This window comes from Mastomys coucha, unplaced genomic scaffold (assembly GCF_008632895.1).
Source record: "Mastomys coucha isolate ucsf_1 unplaced genomic scaffold, UCSF_Mcou_1 pScaffold21, whole genome shotgun sequence".
Classification (NCBI taxonomy): domain Eukaryota; kingdom Metazoa; phylum Chordata; class Mammalia; order Rodentia; family Muridae; genus Mastomys; species Mastomys coucha.
The window spans coordinates 109,077,360-109,095,178 of NW_022196904.1; the positions used below are offsets into that span (position 1 = coordinate 109,077,360).

Below are 17,819 nucleotides of genomic sequence, written 5' to 3' on the forward strand. Positions count from 1 at the left end.
TTTTATTTCATGGGTAGAGTCCAGGAATGCTACCAAGCAGCCCACAGTGCTCACAGGACATCTCAGAAACAGATTTCAAACGCCAGTAGTATTGACATTGAGTAACTAACGGGGCACCTCAGATTTGGAACCAGGAAATATGGGTTTCTCTACCACGGGTCTTTGAGAAGAGGATTTGAGTTTGTGAACCTAATCCTTCTAGCTCTTCGTTTGTTTTTGTTTTTAAATCTGTAAAATGGAGATAATCCATCTCTAAGATTCTCTGGCTGCCAACATTTGCACTTGTGTAGTGGCTAGAATCTTCCAGTACAGGAGGTTGACTGGTGTGACTTGAACTCTGAGGGCAAATCCAGAACTAATTCTGTCTCTAAAACCCCACCTTTGGTTGTCCATCCTCCTAAGATGTGGCCCCAGAACTTTCACGCCAAGCTACCGCAGTAGGAAGAGGCTGTCTCCAAGCACTCATTTACTCATTAGTCATCCTCTAGAGTCTCGAAGTTTGTGGGGGTTGTCCCTAGAGTGTGTAGGAAGAAGTGCTTAGCAAAGGTGGCAGCCGCGCGGCTCTACTTCTGCATGCCCGATCCTTCCCAGTCAGGCTGGGAAGGCTGGGCGGGGACCTGAGCCTGGGCGGAGGGTCAGCAGTTGGTCCTCAGCAAGGAAGAGACGAGGGGCGGGGCAGCAGGGCGGGGCTTCGGCCTTGGTAAAGGAAGAGCGCTTGCTGGTGAGGAAGAGCAGGTCCAGCTCCCACCCCTAATCAGGCCTGCGTCCCTTCTCTTCTTCCTTCCACTTCGCTTTGCACTCTCTGTGGCTGCGGGGCGGGGTTTCGCGGCAGCCAGCACCAGGTGAGAGCAAAGATGGGGTGTGGAGTAGAGGACCCCAGCTGGCTGAAGCCTCCAAGCTCGGCCTGGGACGCGGAGGAGTTCAGGGGCGGTCGCGGGAGAACGCACTACCTTCTCTAGCCTGTTGCTGTCCGCTTCTGGGTTGGTGATGAACTTTGTCGCCTCGAGTTGCTGGGTGTGGGTAGGAGAACTCATGAGGAGATCTCATTCACCATTTCCAGCCATCGGGTGCTTACACACTAGTAGCTAGATTCGGGGGCGGAGGGGAGGGGGCGCGGGGACGGAGCCACAAATCCCAACCCAGGCGAGAGGTCCTACTTCTTCCTGGGAAACATGCATGGGAAGATGTGGAGTCTTGTCTAGGCATCCGCACCTTCTCCCTAGGATTGGTCAACAGCGGAGCTACAGGTGTCAAAGGTGGGTTTGCCCCAGGTGATCAGTGACAAGATGCCCAATTTCCCTGAGTTCGGGTCTCCAAGTTTCTATGCCCCGTAGTCGTGGTCAGACCCCTATCTGCATCACACCGGTTTCCTCCGTGGAGCTCTGGCCGTAGAATTGGAAGTCTCAACCCTCATCAGAAATAGAGACAAGGATAGATTCCAGGCGCCCTAGAGGCCCTGCCCCCATCTGGGGATTTGGCCCGACCCGCAGCTGGAACGTTCGCAGTGGCGGTTTGCTTGCTAGATGCGAGAGTCGGGAGCCAAAGCTTTATTTGGAACCTTAGAAGGGGCGGGGCACGATCTCAGAGAATCTGGTTAGGCCCCCTTAAAATGGAGAGTAGGCGGGGCAACCCTAGGCTGGTTGGGGTGGTGCCTTTCCACCTTCTCTGCGGAGGACCCTAGAAGGAGTAGACCGTCAGAAAATTGATGGCTAGACAGATGCGTGTGCTGACTGCGGTCCTCCTTCGCATTCTTCCTACCTTTGCTTTCAGCAGACTCCCCAGACCGGTTCCGTGGCATTTGCATGTTTCCCAGGCCAAAGAAGAGTTGTAAGGGTGTAGTTTGACTTGTAGCCCGCTGTAGAAATGAGATTAGGCAAACTGAAGCCTGGGGCCATCCTAAACTCAACATTAACGCCAGCTACTGCTTAACAACATAAATAATGGCGCAGGCGTTGGTTCTCCCCTGACTAAGCGGAGAGAATCTTTAGATGGTGTGATGGAGGTGTAGACACTGGTAAGGTGTGTGTGTGTTTCTCCATGATAGGCAAGTGGTGTATCCAGTTATTTTTGGCACTGTGACGGATCTACTGAGCACAGGTATAAAAGACCAGGAGGTAAGCAAGGGGATCCTATTCTTTCCAACCCAGACAGATGTTCTAGGAGACAGAAAATAAGAATACTATATTAATATAGACTAGTATTTTTATTTAAAAACTCAGCCAAGGGTTAAAAACATATCTAATTTGATACATTGCCATAATGAAAAAATGCATAAACGAAGTGAGAAAGGGACCGTCTTATACATTCCAGGCTGTTGTTGAGTCACAGAAAATAATTGTGCCAAGGCCTCGGGGACAGGTCTTGTTAGTGAAGACTTTACCACACATAAATAAAGTGTGGCATTGTACAAGGTTCTTGGGAGCCGAAGAAAGAAGAGAAAGCCCTGTTGTAGGAGCAAAGAAAGCTTGGAGTGGTAGGGTGTGTGTGTTGGGGTGGGGGGATTTGAATAATACATTCAGTTTTCTTGTTTGGCATAGCTCTCGGAGATTAGCCTTTCTAGATCTTTTTCTATACTGTGTGTGTGTGTGTGTGTGTGTATTAACATATTAACAGTGAAGTGTTTATAATAAATGGATTTAGCTTTTTCCTGCAATCTTTCTGGTCATTTTGTATTACAAACAGGAATATGACATATACTCTATGGGTATGTTCTTCATATATCTATTTATCTTATTTAGGCTCATGAAAAATAAATTGTTGGATCAAATTGTGTGCAGTTTAAATTTTTGATAAATATCATCAAATTATTATGTCCATCTGCATGCCTGCTGTCAATGTATAGGGAATGGCATGAGCTCCTTGGAGACTGCTAATGATTCAGGATGTTTGTTTGTTTGTTTGTTTGTTCAGCAAAAGCAAGAGACGGGGTGACATGAGAGATTGGGCTACATGCTACAGTAATGCACTTCGTGGTAGAGGGTTTACTCTAGAGTGAGACCGACAGACATTTCAAGATGGCCAAAGAAGAGCCCCCGAGTGTCTCCAGAGACTTACAGGAGCTGCAAAGGAAGCTGGGTTTGCTGTTAGAGTCTTTCCAGAATAACTCAAAGGTCAGTGCCCAATGCCACATATAGTGGGAACCCCCGAAAAACACTGGTCTGAACAAGATTGGACACTGTTTCTTTCTCAAATAGGAATCTACAAGTGAGTCGGGAATCTTTCTCCTAGAACTCCTGCTATGTCTGAGTGTGACCTTCATATCTATGCTCACTGTGGCTGCTAGAGCATCAGCCTTCATGGTGACGATCAGGGTCATAGGAAGGCAGGTGAGCCGGAAGGAAGCTTGCTTTCAAGGCAACTCCAAATTACGGAAGAGTCCTGGGACTCCCAGAGAATCACAGACCGCTAGTTACATCCCGTGTAATGCAGAATTTGGTTGGATAGTCACCCCTTGTCGTAACTGCCATTCTTTGGCTGGATCTAAGAAGCCATGCATAGTCTATACAGCAGACATTACTCTTTTCTCTGAAGCATTTGACTCATTTGTTCCCCTAAGCAAAGAAGCCAGCCAGTGCCTAGTTCATGATCTGAGTTGTGTGTTCCACCTGAAACCCGTCATCCAGCAGCAAGGATGCTTGAGCCACATGTGCACTAACAGTTTCCAGTACCCAATCCTAACTACAAAAAAGCAATGGTTTAGTTTTTAGAATATATTTTAGTTAAGATATCAGAAATAGTATCATTTCAGTATGTCATCATTATAAAAATTAATGGAAAAGAAAATATTTCACATTCCCTTTTGTACTAACTCTGAAATATAGACTGCTTATTTGCCTTCACAGGATTATTGTGATGCAAACTAGCCATGTTTTTGGTGTTCAGTCACCTATCAGTGCAGTGGGATTTGAGATACTCTATTTTCTTGTGTATGTATCGTTATTGTTTTCTGTATGCCTTTCAGCATCTAAACAGAATGGCTGGGCTGGGGAGATGGTTCAACTGGTGAAGCTCTTGTCTGGCCGTTGTGAGAGCACAAGTTTGAGTTCCCAGCATCCACACAGAGATGGGTGTAGGAGCATATTTCTATAATTCCAGTGTTCCTATGGCAAAATGGGAGGTGGAGATAGCAGATTCCTAGGAAGTTTTGGCTAACTATCCTGCCTTATTCAGTATCAAAACAACAACCCATGGAGACCCTGTTTCAGAGAACCAGATGGACACCTGAGGTTGTCCTCCGACCTCCACATGTGCACCATTTCATATAAGCACTCGCATATGTGAAAGCACGCACATGCACTCACACTGTATATGCAACAGCACCAGCTAGCTAATACTATTACCATTCTGTTGTGCATCTTCTAGACTTCTACGCCACGTGCACATAAAAGTATGTGTGCATCTAAAATGACTGTTTTGTGATTTTTTTTCCCTATTGGACAGCACAGTTTTACCAGCTTCTATAAAACACATACTTCACCATCTAAAGCCATATGCTTCACAGAGGCCTTCTTGGGACTTGCTTCAGAATGCAGTTGGCATACTGCCGATTTACTGGGCTATTTTTAAGATGGACAAGCAGCTTTCTAGTTAGCTGGCTGAGACTCTTTGATGCATTAGTTCAGTAAGAAAGGGCCTCATGGCCTTTGCACATTTATAGTTCATTCGCATGGCTTGTGGGAGATCACCATTGACACTGGATTAGCAAGTACAGAGCACACCATGATTCTGCAGGGAACAAGGAACTTAGGTCCTGCAAGCTTCTAGTCACAGTGGGTTTTTTGTAAACAGATCAGTACATGTCCTCATTTTATGCATATTTCTGAAAAGATGCATTAATGTATATATTTTGCTGTTGATTGTTGACATTGAACTTAGGGCTAGCACAAGGCTAATTCATATCTTGAGTAAACATGCATGCATTTTCTTCATAAGGAACAGTAACAAAATGACACTGGTGGTGGTGGGTATTTTAAATTGCCAACCAGAAGTCAAGAATGTGAACTTTGGACTGGAGAGATGACTCAGTAGTTAAGAGCACTGATTGATCTTCCAGAGGTCCTGAGTTCAATTCCCAGCAACCACATGGTGGCTCACAACCATCTGAAATGGATCTGATGCCCTCTTCTGAGTGTCTGAAGACAGCTACAGTGTACTCATATACATAAAATAAATTAATCTTAAAACTAAAAGACAAAACAAAACTAACAAACGTAAAATAGCATTAAATAGGTCACTATGCTGTAGTTGGGCTCATCAGTATCCCTGAAAGGGTGAGGCCAAGGGTGAGGTTGTGGGGAGGTAGTACAGTCTTCCAAGATGGGGCCTCTGTATCTCGGGTTCACATATAAGAAGCTGGGAATATTCTTGTCAGATGACTCGATCTTGACATCAAAGATGCTCAAAGGACTGATTTTAGGGTAGAGATAATTTAAGTGAGTAGAAAAATCTTCAGACATGGTATTTGCAGATGATAAGAATTGTCTGTGTATTTATTAACCTGATAGAGGCCTTACTAAATTCCAACCCTGTACCAGGCATTTAGCAAGTCTTAGTTAATATTTATACCTACCTTCTGAGGTAGGCATTTCAAAGCAGATGAACTTTATTTTATTCTTTTCTTTCAACAATTCAGCTATATACAGTGGAGTAGATTTGGGCTAGATAGTTCCAGGCTAGCCTACTCCCAGAAAGGTGGGGAAATGATCAATTCTCTATGGGCCTGATGTTCTCAGGTAGTCTTGAGATGGAATTATTTCTCCTACAAGTTTTTAGCACATTAAAGTAGGTTGATTGTCATTTTAAAAACATTTATGTGTTTGTATGTGCTGAATGGTATGTGCCTGAATGCATGTGTGTGCTGCCACATGTGTGCAGTGCCTGGAGAGGCCAGAAGAGGGCGTTGGATCTCTGGAACTAGAGTTCCAGGCAATTGTCAGCTGCCCTATGTGGGTTCCAGGGACTGAACTCAAATCCTCCTCAAGAACAGTTAGTGCTCTTAACCCCTGGACCATCCCTCCAGCCCACAGATAAGGTGCTTTGAGAGGAAGAAGGAAAGCAAAGCACCTGTAAACCTGCATCCATCAGACTTTCTGTTGCTTTGACAAATAAACATCCTAGAAACAACTTAAGGGAGGAGGAGGCATTTCTATTTGGCTCATGGGTTTAGACTATCCTGGTGCCAAGGGCAGGATAGAACAAAGTAACTCACATCATGGTAGCCAGGAAGCAGGGGGTGGGATGGGGATAGACAGACATACAGAGAGACATAGAGATTGCTTCAGCAATATATAGGGTAAAATGCTGCCCCAGGGGCCTGCTCCCAGTGACCCTCTTCCTCCATCTAGGCTGGAGTCTCCTATAGTTTCACAACCACCAAGAACAGCACAACAGCTGAGGTGGGAGTGGGGCTGGGAGCAGGGGGCAGGCTTCAGGACATGAGTCTGCAGAAGCCACTTTATATCCAAAGCATGACAAAAGCCATCACTGACAGACAGCAGTAATGGTCCAGGTGAGGATTATGACCCTTCAGTATGTAATGTTTACTTGATAGTGAGACCACAGCAGGTACAATTGTGTATTTTTTATTTCACTTGGTATGGTACTGTTCTTTTCATACTGAAGTGTGAGTCTTCAGAATAATTTACATGTGCCATAGAACATCAGCAAAGGACATCAGATTGACATACCGTAATTTTCATATTGACATACAGTAATTTGTATAGCCACCTCTTGTCTCTGGGAAATGTAGTTCGTTTCTTTCCCCCATGTAATTTGTGCTCTTCCCTCACAGTTTAATGAGCTCTTTGAACTTCACATGAGACTAGAGGATCCAGATAGGATGGGAGTGAAATTGACCCATCCTCTCTGGAATGTGTGGTCAGGTCTTAATTGTCTTACTTCTAAAATTCAAGAGACAGGAACCTGCCCAAAATAGTTAATAAGCAAACTAACAGGTAGGACCTCCCGAGACTTTAGGAGAACTTAAGACTTCCTCAGGAATCATGGGAGAAGTAAAGCAGGGCTGTCTCAAGACTAGAATGAACCAGATTCAGGCTGGTGACTGGTGCCAGAAGTAACTCTGAGCACGCCCTCTTCCTTGGGCTGTGTAGCTTCTCACGTTAGCTCTCTGGGTATTTGCTTCATTCCCAGACTCTGCAGCCCTCTCTCCTTGGTTTTCCGTTTATGTGGGCAAACATGGTTGCCCAGCCTGGTACCCTCCTGTCCTCACCTCTCCTTTAACACCTGGTGAAGATCTAGGAGTTCCAGTTTCCTATTCATAGAAACAAAAGTTTGGCTTATGTTCACCCGAGGCCATAGAGGTGGCTGTTGGTTTGGGATCTTTGATTTCATTTGAAATACACCTGGCTTATGGGGTGTCCTCCTGCGGAGGGAGGGAACAGTTTGCAGGGAAGAGAAAGGCAGACAGATCACAAGTGGGCAGGTGACCAGGGTTGGCATCTCCTCATGGGAGTCATCTGTGACAGATAATTGTCTGGATACTTTCCTGGTACGAGGAACTCTCCTGGTTGGCGCTTTCCTGATATGAGGAACATGTTAGAATCCACCTCCCTGGGTATCTGTGCTCCATACCTGGAACATGTGCCAGCAGCTATCCAGAGCCTCTCTGGGAGAGGCTGTCATTGCATAATGCCTCTGACTTGTTACTTGTGCAGTGGCCCTTACTACTGTCTCTGTCCCCTGAGCACAGTCAGTCAGTTGTCTTACATTCTCCTAGCAGAGGTTTCCTGGCTGCAAATGGCCTCAGGTAGAGCCATCTTGTCACAAATCCCGGCCATGTGGACCCATCTCCACGCTCTCATGCCAGAGAACATTTATAAATACATCACTCTTATAAGAACCTTGGCTACATTAATTCAGTTGGTCTCTAGCTCCTCTTATCTGGGATGAGCAACACCAGGCCTTGGGCTGCTGGAGGAGATTATCTGGGATGCCATTTGAGAAGGCTCTTGCACTGAGTCTGGCTAATGATGGTGCTGTTTTCTCTCAATCTGGCATCCTGGGTTGTTTAGTGTAGCCCACATCTGTAAAGCTTGGGTAGGAGGCCCATCTCTTCCTCCAAGTTAGCAAATGAACATTGCAGGGCATGCCACTGCATGCTGAGTCCTCTCACCTCCTGTTCTTCTGTTGCCAGGAAAGTGAAAAGTGATGACAGAAGCCTTTGGACTTGGGTATTGTAAAGCTGCTCCTCTTTATCTGCCCCAAAAGTTTGAAGGGGAAACACATGAAGATATATGAATTGTTAGCTGCTAAGCCAGGCAGGCACCTTTAGAGAAAATGTCCAGTACTTCATACTTTCAAAGTAGCCTTTGCTTTTCTTCAGTCAGAACTTATTGAAAAAATGAGGCTGAGGAGATGGTTGGCAGGTAAAGTGCATGAGCATTTGAGTTGGGTTCTCAGAACCTCCATTAGAAAAGAATCCAAGAGTGACGGCTTACACTTGTGTGTGAGCATCAGCGAAGCTCTGAGACCTGAAAAGTAAGGGGGAGGATGCTCATCCTTGCAAGGTTGACTGTGATCAGCTGTGCACTGAAGTAGCCTTCTCCGTGGAGTTTGGTTCCTGAGCCTCTTGAAGCAGGGTAACCTGTTTATTAAAACAACATATGGTTGCCGTTGCCATCATCAGGCTGTATGGCCCACTATAACATCCAGTTGGAACCATAAAAGCATTGATGTGGTGACAAGCCATTGTGTGAAATTAGCATTTGGAGTCAAAGATCGTAGCTTTGAATGTCCAGGCTTTGCTCCTTGGAAACTTCACCATACACACAAATCTCCTGCTTTTGTTGCAAAACAGGATTGGCTGCAACAGGTGCCAGGTGGGGCCTCATGTTCTACATCTCCAGTAAGCTCTTGAGTGACTCTGAATATCTAGGATTTAATCCCCGTGTCCTTGGTGACCTCGACTGTGAGAACCTTGCCTGTAGGCACATTGTACATACATTGTACACATAAGAGGGTGTCTTTCTGAGAGGGTGTGTGTTAGGCAAGAGGGTGATGTGACCTTTTCTCCTCTCACAGGACTTGACACTGGGTGAGGACCTCACACTTGCCACCCTTCCCACAGCTGTCTTCTATTACTGCCAGGCACCTCATGTCGTGGGAGATATTTTGTATTGATGTCTGCAAACCTCTGATTCTAGCTGTACTTCCCATAGCTGGGGCAGATCAGCTCAATTCGAGATGCGGACACAACACTTAACAGTTCTTCATCCATTGCCTGCAGGTGGTTGCCTTTATGAAGTCCCCGGTGGGACGGTTCCTGGACAGACATCCTTTCCTGGCTCTCACCGTGCTGATGTTTGCCACCATGTCAGCCATCCCTGTTGGCTTCTTCCTGCTCATTGTGGTGCTCACCTCGCTGGGTGCTCTTATGGGGGCCATATTACTAGAAGGTACTCTACCCAAGGTTACTGGGAAGTCAGTCAATAGGCTGGACAGAATTTATTGACCATCTGCCATTCTCCTCAAAGGCTCCTCTTTCTGGTCGAAGGCAGCTTTTCAGAGTGGTTAAAACACAGGTTCTTGTGTGCATCCCTCAGCACCATTGTGATTTGAGACATAACGCACTCCTTCTCAGCCTTAAACTAGACAGGCAACAAAATGAGCAGAGAGAGCCCAAGTTTGTCAACAGTAGGGAATGAGGCAATAAGAGGCCCAGCTAGTTGATGCCAGAAGCTGAGGCCTACTCAGGTTTCAAACTTATAACTATTTTACATGATGTCAGAAATGTGAATTTCTATGGGAAATCCGCTGACTTCAAAAACTCTGAGTCAGCTGTCATTATTTTAAATACCCTAGGCTGGGTCTTCTCATTCCCAGCCCGCTTCAGATGAAGGCACCTCCTAACCAAGCTCTCCTCCTAGGCCTGGTCATCTCCGTTTGTGGCCTCTCACTGCTCTGCGTCCTCTGTGGCCTGGGCTTCCTGTCGCTTGCCTTGTCGGGGATAGCCATGATGTCCTATGTGGTGGTCTCCTGCCTCATGAGCTACTGGTTTGCTCCCAGGTAAATACAGGTCAATGGAACAACCTAATCTTGGCCATTTGGGGGATTCACACAGTCAACCCTCTAATCCCACTTGATGTCTAGAAGCCAAATTATAAGAAACAGGTGTTCCTCACCTTTGCCCATAGACATTGCATGTCAGCCACACGTTTACAGTAGTGTCACACACACATACATGCAAGCATTGCTAACTTCCTTATTCCATCACCAATAAAGCTCATCTCATTGCTGTAGTCGCTTCCTAGGCAGTTACCAAGTCTTCCAAGAGGATGTCTATTTAAATTATGAAGGCCAAAAGGGGCCAGAGTTTAGGAGGGTTGAAAGGGAGGTAAACAAGGAAGAGGCTCACCTATCAGGTTGCCACATTTACCTCCCAGAGTGCTTTGGGAGTTGGGAAGCTACTGTCCCCACAGTTTACCTTGGTCTCCTCAGCTCATCTCAGCATGAGCTTCTCTGCATGTTGAATATGGTTCATGTTTACATGTAGAGTTTACTTGCTGCCCCACTCCCACCTGCAGTATACAATATAGTGATCTTTTTTAGATGTTGGAGGGAAACCCAAGCATTGGAGTGCTTGGGAGGCAATCTTTTGTAATGTGCTACTCCCTGCTCCTCAAAGGATTTTCAAAGGCCATTTTTTTAATACTTAATTTTTGAGTTGTGTATAGATTTTAGACTCTTAGGTTCCTATGTACTGAGTCTGTCTTGTTCTTCACCTAAGCTTTCACTAATTTGATGGTTGTGGCTAAGGCCTGTTGAGTATTGACTTAGCTCCAGAGTCTCTACCGAGCACCTTCTGGCCTCTAGGGGTGAGCCACATTCTGTGATAGGAAAATGAAAACCAAGTACCAAAGCTGAGAACAGCAAAGATGAGACTTCAATCTAGGCCCATTTAGTCTGGTAAGACTCTCAACCAAAATCTAAAGTGGCTATAAAGCATAGGCCAGCAATCTGCAAAGGGACACAGAGTAAATATCCTAGGCCATTTACACGATGGCAGCCTCTCAGCTCTGCTACTGTAACACAAGAGCAGATATTAAACAAACAAACAGGTCTGGCTGTGTTGCAATAAAACTTTATTCAGACTTCACAAAGACAGATGGCTTGCCAAACTTGCCCCCTCTGGCCATGATTGATTTTCCAGTCTGTGCTCTAAAAACCCACTAGTACTCTGAGCTTCACTCTTCTTACAGGATAGCCCTTAAGCGTCTTACCAAAAGGCTCTCTTACCACAAGTCTAGATGGTCAAAGTCCTGCCTTTGACCCCCAGTATTTTCCCTCTCCCCCAAAAAGGTGGTCCTGTCATTACCACATGTTGCTGTATCTGTGATCTTAAGTTGCTCGGGGCTTGTTCTCAGAAGATTGCTTAATTGATAATCCCGGGAATCATAGCCAGCTACTCATAAGTTGCTTTGATCACTATCAGTTTTAAAGGACGCACAGTGCCCTATTTGGCTTATGGAAGGTAGTGCTTTGGAGCCAAAATCCCTCCCTGCCCTTGAACTCTGCTTTAATGAGGCTCCGGGCTTAGAAGCATAATGAGATACTCAGGTGGAGGCTGCAAGCCAGAGGATCTGAGTCAGGAGTCTCAGAACCAACATAAAAATGCCAGACACTTGTCATCTCAGCACTGGGGAGACGTAGGTAAGTTAGATTGCTGTGGCTAGGCTGGCTGGCCTAATCAGAGAGTTCCAGGCCAATGGGAGACCCTGTCTCAAAGGAGGTAGACAGTGTTCTTGAGGATAATACATGTGAAAGTATACCTACACATGCATTTGTGCAGTTACACACACATGTATGTATTCGCACACGCAAGGGCACATTTAAAAAGGAAAGAGAAGCGGAATCAGAATGGTGTTTGCCAGTGGAGAGGCTTGACTTGGAGACTTCTCCTCTTCCCCTCTTCCCAGCTGAGCTGCCAGGCCCTCTGTTCCCATTTGGGCAGAGACGCTCTACTTCTTGTCCTCTCCACTCACTTTACTTTCTCAGAGACTATTGAAGTATCCAAGGACTGAGTTTAGTACTTTGATAATAGTTCCACTGCAAATTATAACAGCAACTACAAAACTGACTATTCACGTAAAAGGAAGAATATTACCTATCTATAAAAAAAATATTAATGAAAAATGGTTGTATTTTACAAACAAAATGAATTTATCCAAGTTACACTGCCTTATATTTTATCAACAGCGTTCTCTATTTTTCCCACCTCCAGCTATATGGCCAGGGTTGATATCGTTTAGGCTAGCCTCAGTCTCTCAATCCTCCTGCCTCAGCCTCCTTTCCAGGGGTTGGAACCTTAGGTGCACAGTGCCACTCTTGGCTGTCATAGATCTCCTAACTCTATGTTCTGATGGAAGTAGCAATGCTGGCCCTAAACCCTGCATTTGTAACACTGAAATGTGTGATCTAGAGAAAATCTTTAAAGAGGCCCGAGCTTCGCAGCACAGCTGGGGAAGGGAAAATCCTTCTACAGAGGACTGTGGCCATTTCTCTGATAGCATACCTGAACTCCATGATACTTGCTTCATTTAGTGAAAATGTGATTGTTTTATTCTTTTAATAATACACTCAAAGTATATCTGTAGCATGTGTCGTTGTGATGTTACACCTTGGAAATGAAGGGTTGCGTTAAATTAGGTGCTCTTGGAGAACTCCTATATCAGGAAAATCTTTACTCAGGATAAAGATAGGCCCTCATTGACTGACCCAAAGCTCAAGAGAAGAGCTAGCAATTCATCCCATGACTTAATGTGTTTGACCTTAAAATATGAAAAATGACACAATTCTTCTTCCTCCTCCTCCTCCTCCTCCTCTTCTTCCTCCTCTTCCTCTTTCTCTTCCACCTCTTCTTCCTCTTCTTCCTCTTCTTTTTCTTCTTCTTTTCTTCTTCTTCTTCTTCTTCTTCTTCTTCTTCATCTTCTTCTTCTTCTTCTTCTTCTTCTTCTTCTTCTTCTTCTTCTTCTTCTTCTTCTTCTTCTTTTTCTTCTTCTCCTCTTCTTCTTCTTCAAAAGGAAACACATTTTAAGATGACCTTACTTAGGAAAACACACTAGACAGTTTGTAAGCAGTGCATTGTGATCTTCTCTTCTCTGTAGATAATTTTAATGTCAAAGACTCTGGAGAAACTTCTTAGAGCCTGCAGGTCGGGGGAGGGAGAAGTGAGGGGCCTGGGCAGCTTGTGTCTTTGTGGAGCCACTCAACTCATTTGCCCCATGTCACACTGGGTCTCCCAAAATAGCCAGAGTAGGCCTGGCTTTGTCACACCCGACTCAACCCAGTACCACAGGTAGAATTTAGAATTGAGGCATCTGAGGCAAGCACTCTTTAGGTCTTTAAAATTATCATTGTTATTATCATTATCATTTAAATTTTTAGACAATTGATTGATACATTGATCAGGCTGGCCTTGAACTCACTCTGTAGCCTAGGCTGGCCTGGAACAGCAATCTCCTTCCTGCCTTAGACTCCCAGGCAGGTAGGATTACAGAGGCTGTCAGACTGCCTAGTTCTTCCTCACATCTTTGCTTACAAAGAGTAAGAAGAGCCAAGGTTTCCTGTTTCTTAATAGCAATTAATTAAAAACAAAATCTCTCAAGGTAGATACTAACTCAAATAGGGGTTTGTTTTTAAGAGATGGAGACAGCCCAAGGCTGGTACAACCACTATGTGGTGTCACCAGCATACCCAGCACCTTCTGCCATTCTGCACTGCCATCCTTAACCCATGGGTTTGCCTTCTCATGGTGATAAGATAACTGCTACAGCTCCAGGTATAAACCTATGTTCAGGGTTGGGGGAGGGGCACCTGTGAGACAGTGCACAAGCATGCAAGGGAGCATGAGAAACTCTTTCTCTCAAGTGAAGTCTCTCCCCACATCTCTTCTTCATTCTTCCCCAAAATACATCATTAGCTGGAACTTTGTCAGGTGCCAGTTCAGCGTGGAGAGAGGTCTGGCTTTACTCGCCTTCTATTGGCAGGACCTCACAGAAAACACCAGACAGTGCTGCACATGTGCTGGGCCACTCTCACTGTTGCTCCTGAGCTAACCATTTTGTCTTTTTACTTACCCAGCAGGCCACCAACCCAGCAAAATGCCAGCGTTGACTGTCAGCTAGCTATGAAGCTCAGAGAGTCTGAGAGGCTCGGACTTTGAGGGGTATGACCAGGAATGACGGATCCAAAGATTGCTTCCTGAGCATCCAGAGGAGAGCTCTTCCCCTCACCTCTCAGGACTGTAGTGCAGAGAGAGGGCTGGATGGGAGCCCTGCTTCTTCGTGCACTGTGACCAAACTCCTGCAGTGGCCAGGGTGGCCTCCCCAACCCTCAGGGCTCCCCAGTATGCAGTCTTGACCTTAGCACAGTGGTGGGCTTCTAGAACTGGGAAGCGTGGCCTTTAGAGCCTCTGGGCTGAATCCCAGGGCCCATCTGTGGGTAAGGTAAATTGTATTTGAAATTTAGTTGCATTTTGGAGATGGGGCAGGAATGAAAAGTTTTTTTTTTTTCCCCAGTCATTTGAAATAAGAGGTTAAAAAAATAATCCACAGAGAGCCAGCTCTTACTAATTTTTTATCAGAAGAGCATCAGCATTTGGAAATCGTGGCCTTTTAAAACTTGAAAGCCGTCTTAACCCTGCGGACAGGACTCCTTTAGGAAAAGTCTCAAGGCCTACTCTATCTCGTGCCTTGATCTTTGGCATATTTGCACTTGATATGTTAATATTGTTTAAAAGAGCTTGCTCTGTCAAGCCATTTCTTAACAAACCAATAAAACCAAACACATACTGAAGACTCTGAAGCAAACCAAAGCCTGTGCAATGATTTCCACTTCATTTACTATGGTATTTTATTAAATATTTATCTGTTTCTTGCTATGGTTTTTTTCCTCCCACCTATTTTCCATATGTCAAGAGAGGCATTAATCAGATTTCTGCTATTGTGACAAAAGAGCAGAGATAATCATCTTCACATGGTTTTCGAGGTTTCAGTACAGCGTCCCTTAGTCCTGTTGGTTTGGGCCTGCAATGGCATAGCAACACATCATTGCTGGAGTGCATGATGAAGGCCTGCTCACCACATGGTGGCTGCTAGGGGTCAGAAAGAGGAGACTGGGGTCCAAATAGCCCCTTAAGGGAAGTCCCCAATGACCTAACTTCTTCCTCTTAAACTCCATTCTCTAAGAGTTCCTTCTATCCCGTTAGCACCATGGTCTGTTTCCACATGGACCTTGGGAAACACATAAAAACAACACAATTTCTGTGTTGATTTCACAGTGGATCCTGAGTATTATGGGGCAGTAATTACTTTCCTCTTTGCTGTGATCAAATACCCAAAAAGTAGCAACTTTAGGGAAGAAAGGTTCATCTGCCTTACAGTTCATGGGGCTGCACCCCATTGTGGTGGGGTTGGTATGGCAGCAGGTCATTGCTCACGTGGTCAGGAAGCACATAGAAGACTGAAAACTGAGCCTAGCTGACCACCTCAGGGGTGCCCCCCACACCCCCCCCACCCCGCGCAGGTACCACGAACTGAGCACAAGAGCCTATCAAGGGCATTTCACATTAAAACCACAGCACAGAGCTTTTTCAGTTGCTAGAGACCACACCAGCTCAAAGCTTTTTATAAAAAGATTGGTGTGATGTGGAGAGGTCATCGGTTCCTTGAATCAACAGTGGGAAGATCTTCGTTAATGTGTTTGAGACAGGGCCTCGTCCTGTAGTCCAGGCTGTTTGCAAGATCTTCGTGCATTGTGAGGATCTGGAGCTCCTGTGATTTTGCCCCACTTTCTTTAACGTGAGCTGCTTTTTTCAGTGGGTTTGTCCCACATGGAGGTCTCTGTAGTTCTTTGTTGTACTCAGCACTGATTAGAAAGTATTTAGTACTTTCTATACCTGTAGTACACTGTAGTACACACAAATTCTAAGCTTGGCTTTGATTGGACAGATCAGGGCCATGTGACCAACCTTGACCCAATCTCAGTGACCAGTATTCCATCTGCTCAAGTTGCCCTATGTATGTGTAAGAGCTAGGACTGGGGAGAGAGGCCAGATCAGCTGCTTTGGTCCCACAGGTGGGTGGGGTCGGAGAGAAAGGAGGAGCTTCTCAAAGGGATATCAGAAGAAAAGGAGTTTTCTGGGGAAAAACAACTGATGCCACTGGCCCTAACATGATGTAACGTCCTAAACTCTTCTGCATCCTATGCTAGCCAGCTGCACGTGACTTTAAAGGGAGATCCATGCATTAGAGAACAAGAATTGTTCCATGCTATCAATATCATGAGGTAGTAGTAATAACAGTTACTGTTTATTGAACATCTCTTTACTTCATGCAAGAGTCTGACCTGTGTATACCACTGACCAGCCAGCTGGGTTCTCAGGGTTCAGTCTTGGAGAGCACAGAGGTCCCTAGCCTTGCTCCCAAGACTGGAGTCAATCACCAGTTGTATTTGTGGTTTATTTATTTATTACTGATTAATAACCTGCAACAACTATTGGCGTGAAAGAACATACCAATTTTAGCAGAGTTGCCCTGGGTTCTTTGAGGCGTGTCTAGGAAAAGATCTACATCCAAGTATTCATGGCCATGGGTCACATCCAATTCCTTTAGGGCTACAGACTGAGGGTCCCAGTTCCTCGCTTCATGTCTGCCTCCTCCTGCTAGCTCACAAAGCGGCAGTCTCTTGCTTTCAAAACACCAAGGAAAAGAGACTTAGCAAGACATGCATTACATTTCTTGAGGAACACTGCCATGTGTATGCACAATCACATATATCTTGAAGTGGTTCCTATTCTTTAGAAGTAAGCCTTGGGAATGCTCCACACTAAGGAGAATGGGTCACACAAGGGCATGAGACCCAGAGATGGATCACGGGTTCCCCTAGAGTCTATAAGAGACTGTGATGAGTGCATAGAATAGAGATGAAAGGGTGATAAAGATAAGGCCACTGCAGCCACAGAGATTAGGGACTGCTCTGTGACCAAAAGAACGACAGGCTGTGGCTGTGGCTGTGGCAGAAGGTGTCCCTGGAGGTTGGCACAGTGGCCCCAAGTCTTAAAGGTGGGAAGGAACTTAGTGTGGCTGGGCAGGGTAAGAATGTGTTTGGGGAAGGAACATAGGTCCACACTACAGTACTGAGGGAAGGCACTGCAGGATCCTATATGGAAAAATGCTGTGGTCAGACTTCCAGGTGTTCATTTCTTTTTCATTTTTTCTTTCTACTTGCCTGTCTCCTCCCTCTCCCTTTTCTCCTCCCTGTTTCCCTTTATCTCTACCTTTCTCACTTACTACTCCCTCCCTCTCTCCCTCCTCCTTTCCTCTATGTCTCTCTTCCTCCTTCCATGCCTCTCTCCCCCAATTCCTCCCTCCCTTCCTTCTTTCTGATAGGGTACTGCTATAATGAACCTGGAACTCTATGTAGTTAAAGCTGACTTCAAACTCTTAGCTCCTTCTGCTCCAAACTCCCAAGGTTTTGGATTATAGATTATATTTGGATTATATTATAATCTATACCCAGATCAGATTTAAGATTGTTGTGGTTCACAGCTGAGGGGTTGGGGACAGGTGGGCCACTTAAGAATCTGCAAAGGCTGGGGACACAGGATGGCTGTAGATTTGACTTACACTAGGTTGGAGGAGATGAAGACCTTTCTTGTTTGGGCATCTAGAGGGGTTGGTTGGTTGGTTGGTTGGTTGGTTGGTTGGTTGGTTGGTTGGGTGGGTGGTTGGTTGGTTGGTTGGGTGGGAGGGTGGGTGGTTGGTTGGTTGGTTGGTTGGTTGGTTGGGTGGTTGGTTGGTTGG

General features: G+C 45.5%; 1 protein-coding gene across 4 annotated transcripts; it reads left to right on the forward strand.

Moving 5' to 3' along the window:
- The first annotated feature begins 625 nt into the window (after positions 1–625).
- Positions 626–14,825, forward strand: Tmem159 (transmembrane protein 159). Of its 4 annotated transcripts, XM_031388107.1 has the most exons (5): positions 685–842; positions 2,911–3,110; positions 9,245–9,413; positions 9,885–10,023; positions 14,098–14,825. In XM_031388107.1, exons 2-5 carry the CDS (start codon positions 3,015–3,017, stop codon positions 14,177–14,179), a joined length of 486 nt encoding a protein of 161 aa, XP_031243967.1. In that variant the 5' UTR covers positions 685–842; positions 2,911–3,014; the 3' UTR covers positions 14,180–14,825. The 4 variants fall into 4 exon arrangements, with proteins under 4 accessions (XP_031243964.1, XP_031243967.1, XP_031243965.1 ...); XM_031388104.1 differs by lacking the exons at positions 9,245–9,413; positions 9,885–10,023; positions 14,098–14,825 and adding an exon at positions 3,195–3,754 and having other exon boundaries at positions 626–842; XM_031388105.1 differs by lacking the exons at positions 685–842; positions 9,245–9,413; positions 9,885–10,023; positions 14,098–14,825 and adding exons at positions 855–980; positions 3,195–3,754.
- Positions 14,826–17,819: the final 2,994 nt, after the last annotated feature.

What these genes read in the sequence shown, in the direction of transcription:
- Tmem159 (XM_031388104.1), top strand. Translation starts at nt 3,015, where the DNA reads ATGGCCAAAGAAGAGCCCCCGAGTGTCTCCAGAGACTTACAGGAGCTG. An exon ending in CTTTCCAGAATAACTCAAAG is followed by an intron (nt 3,111 to 3,194) that starts GTCAGTGCCCAA and finishes TTTCTCAAATAG; the next exon opens with GAATCTACAAGTGAGTCGGG.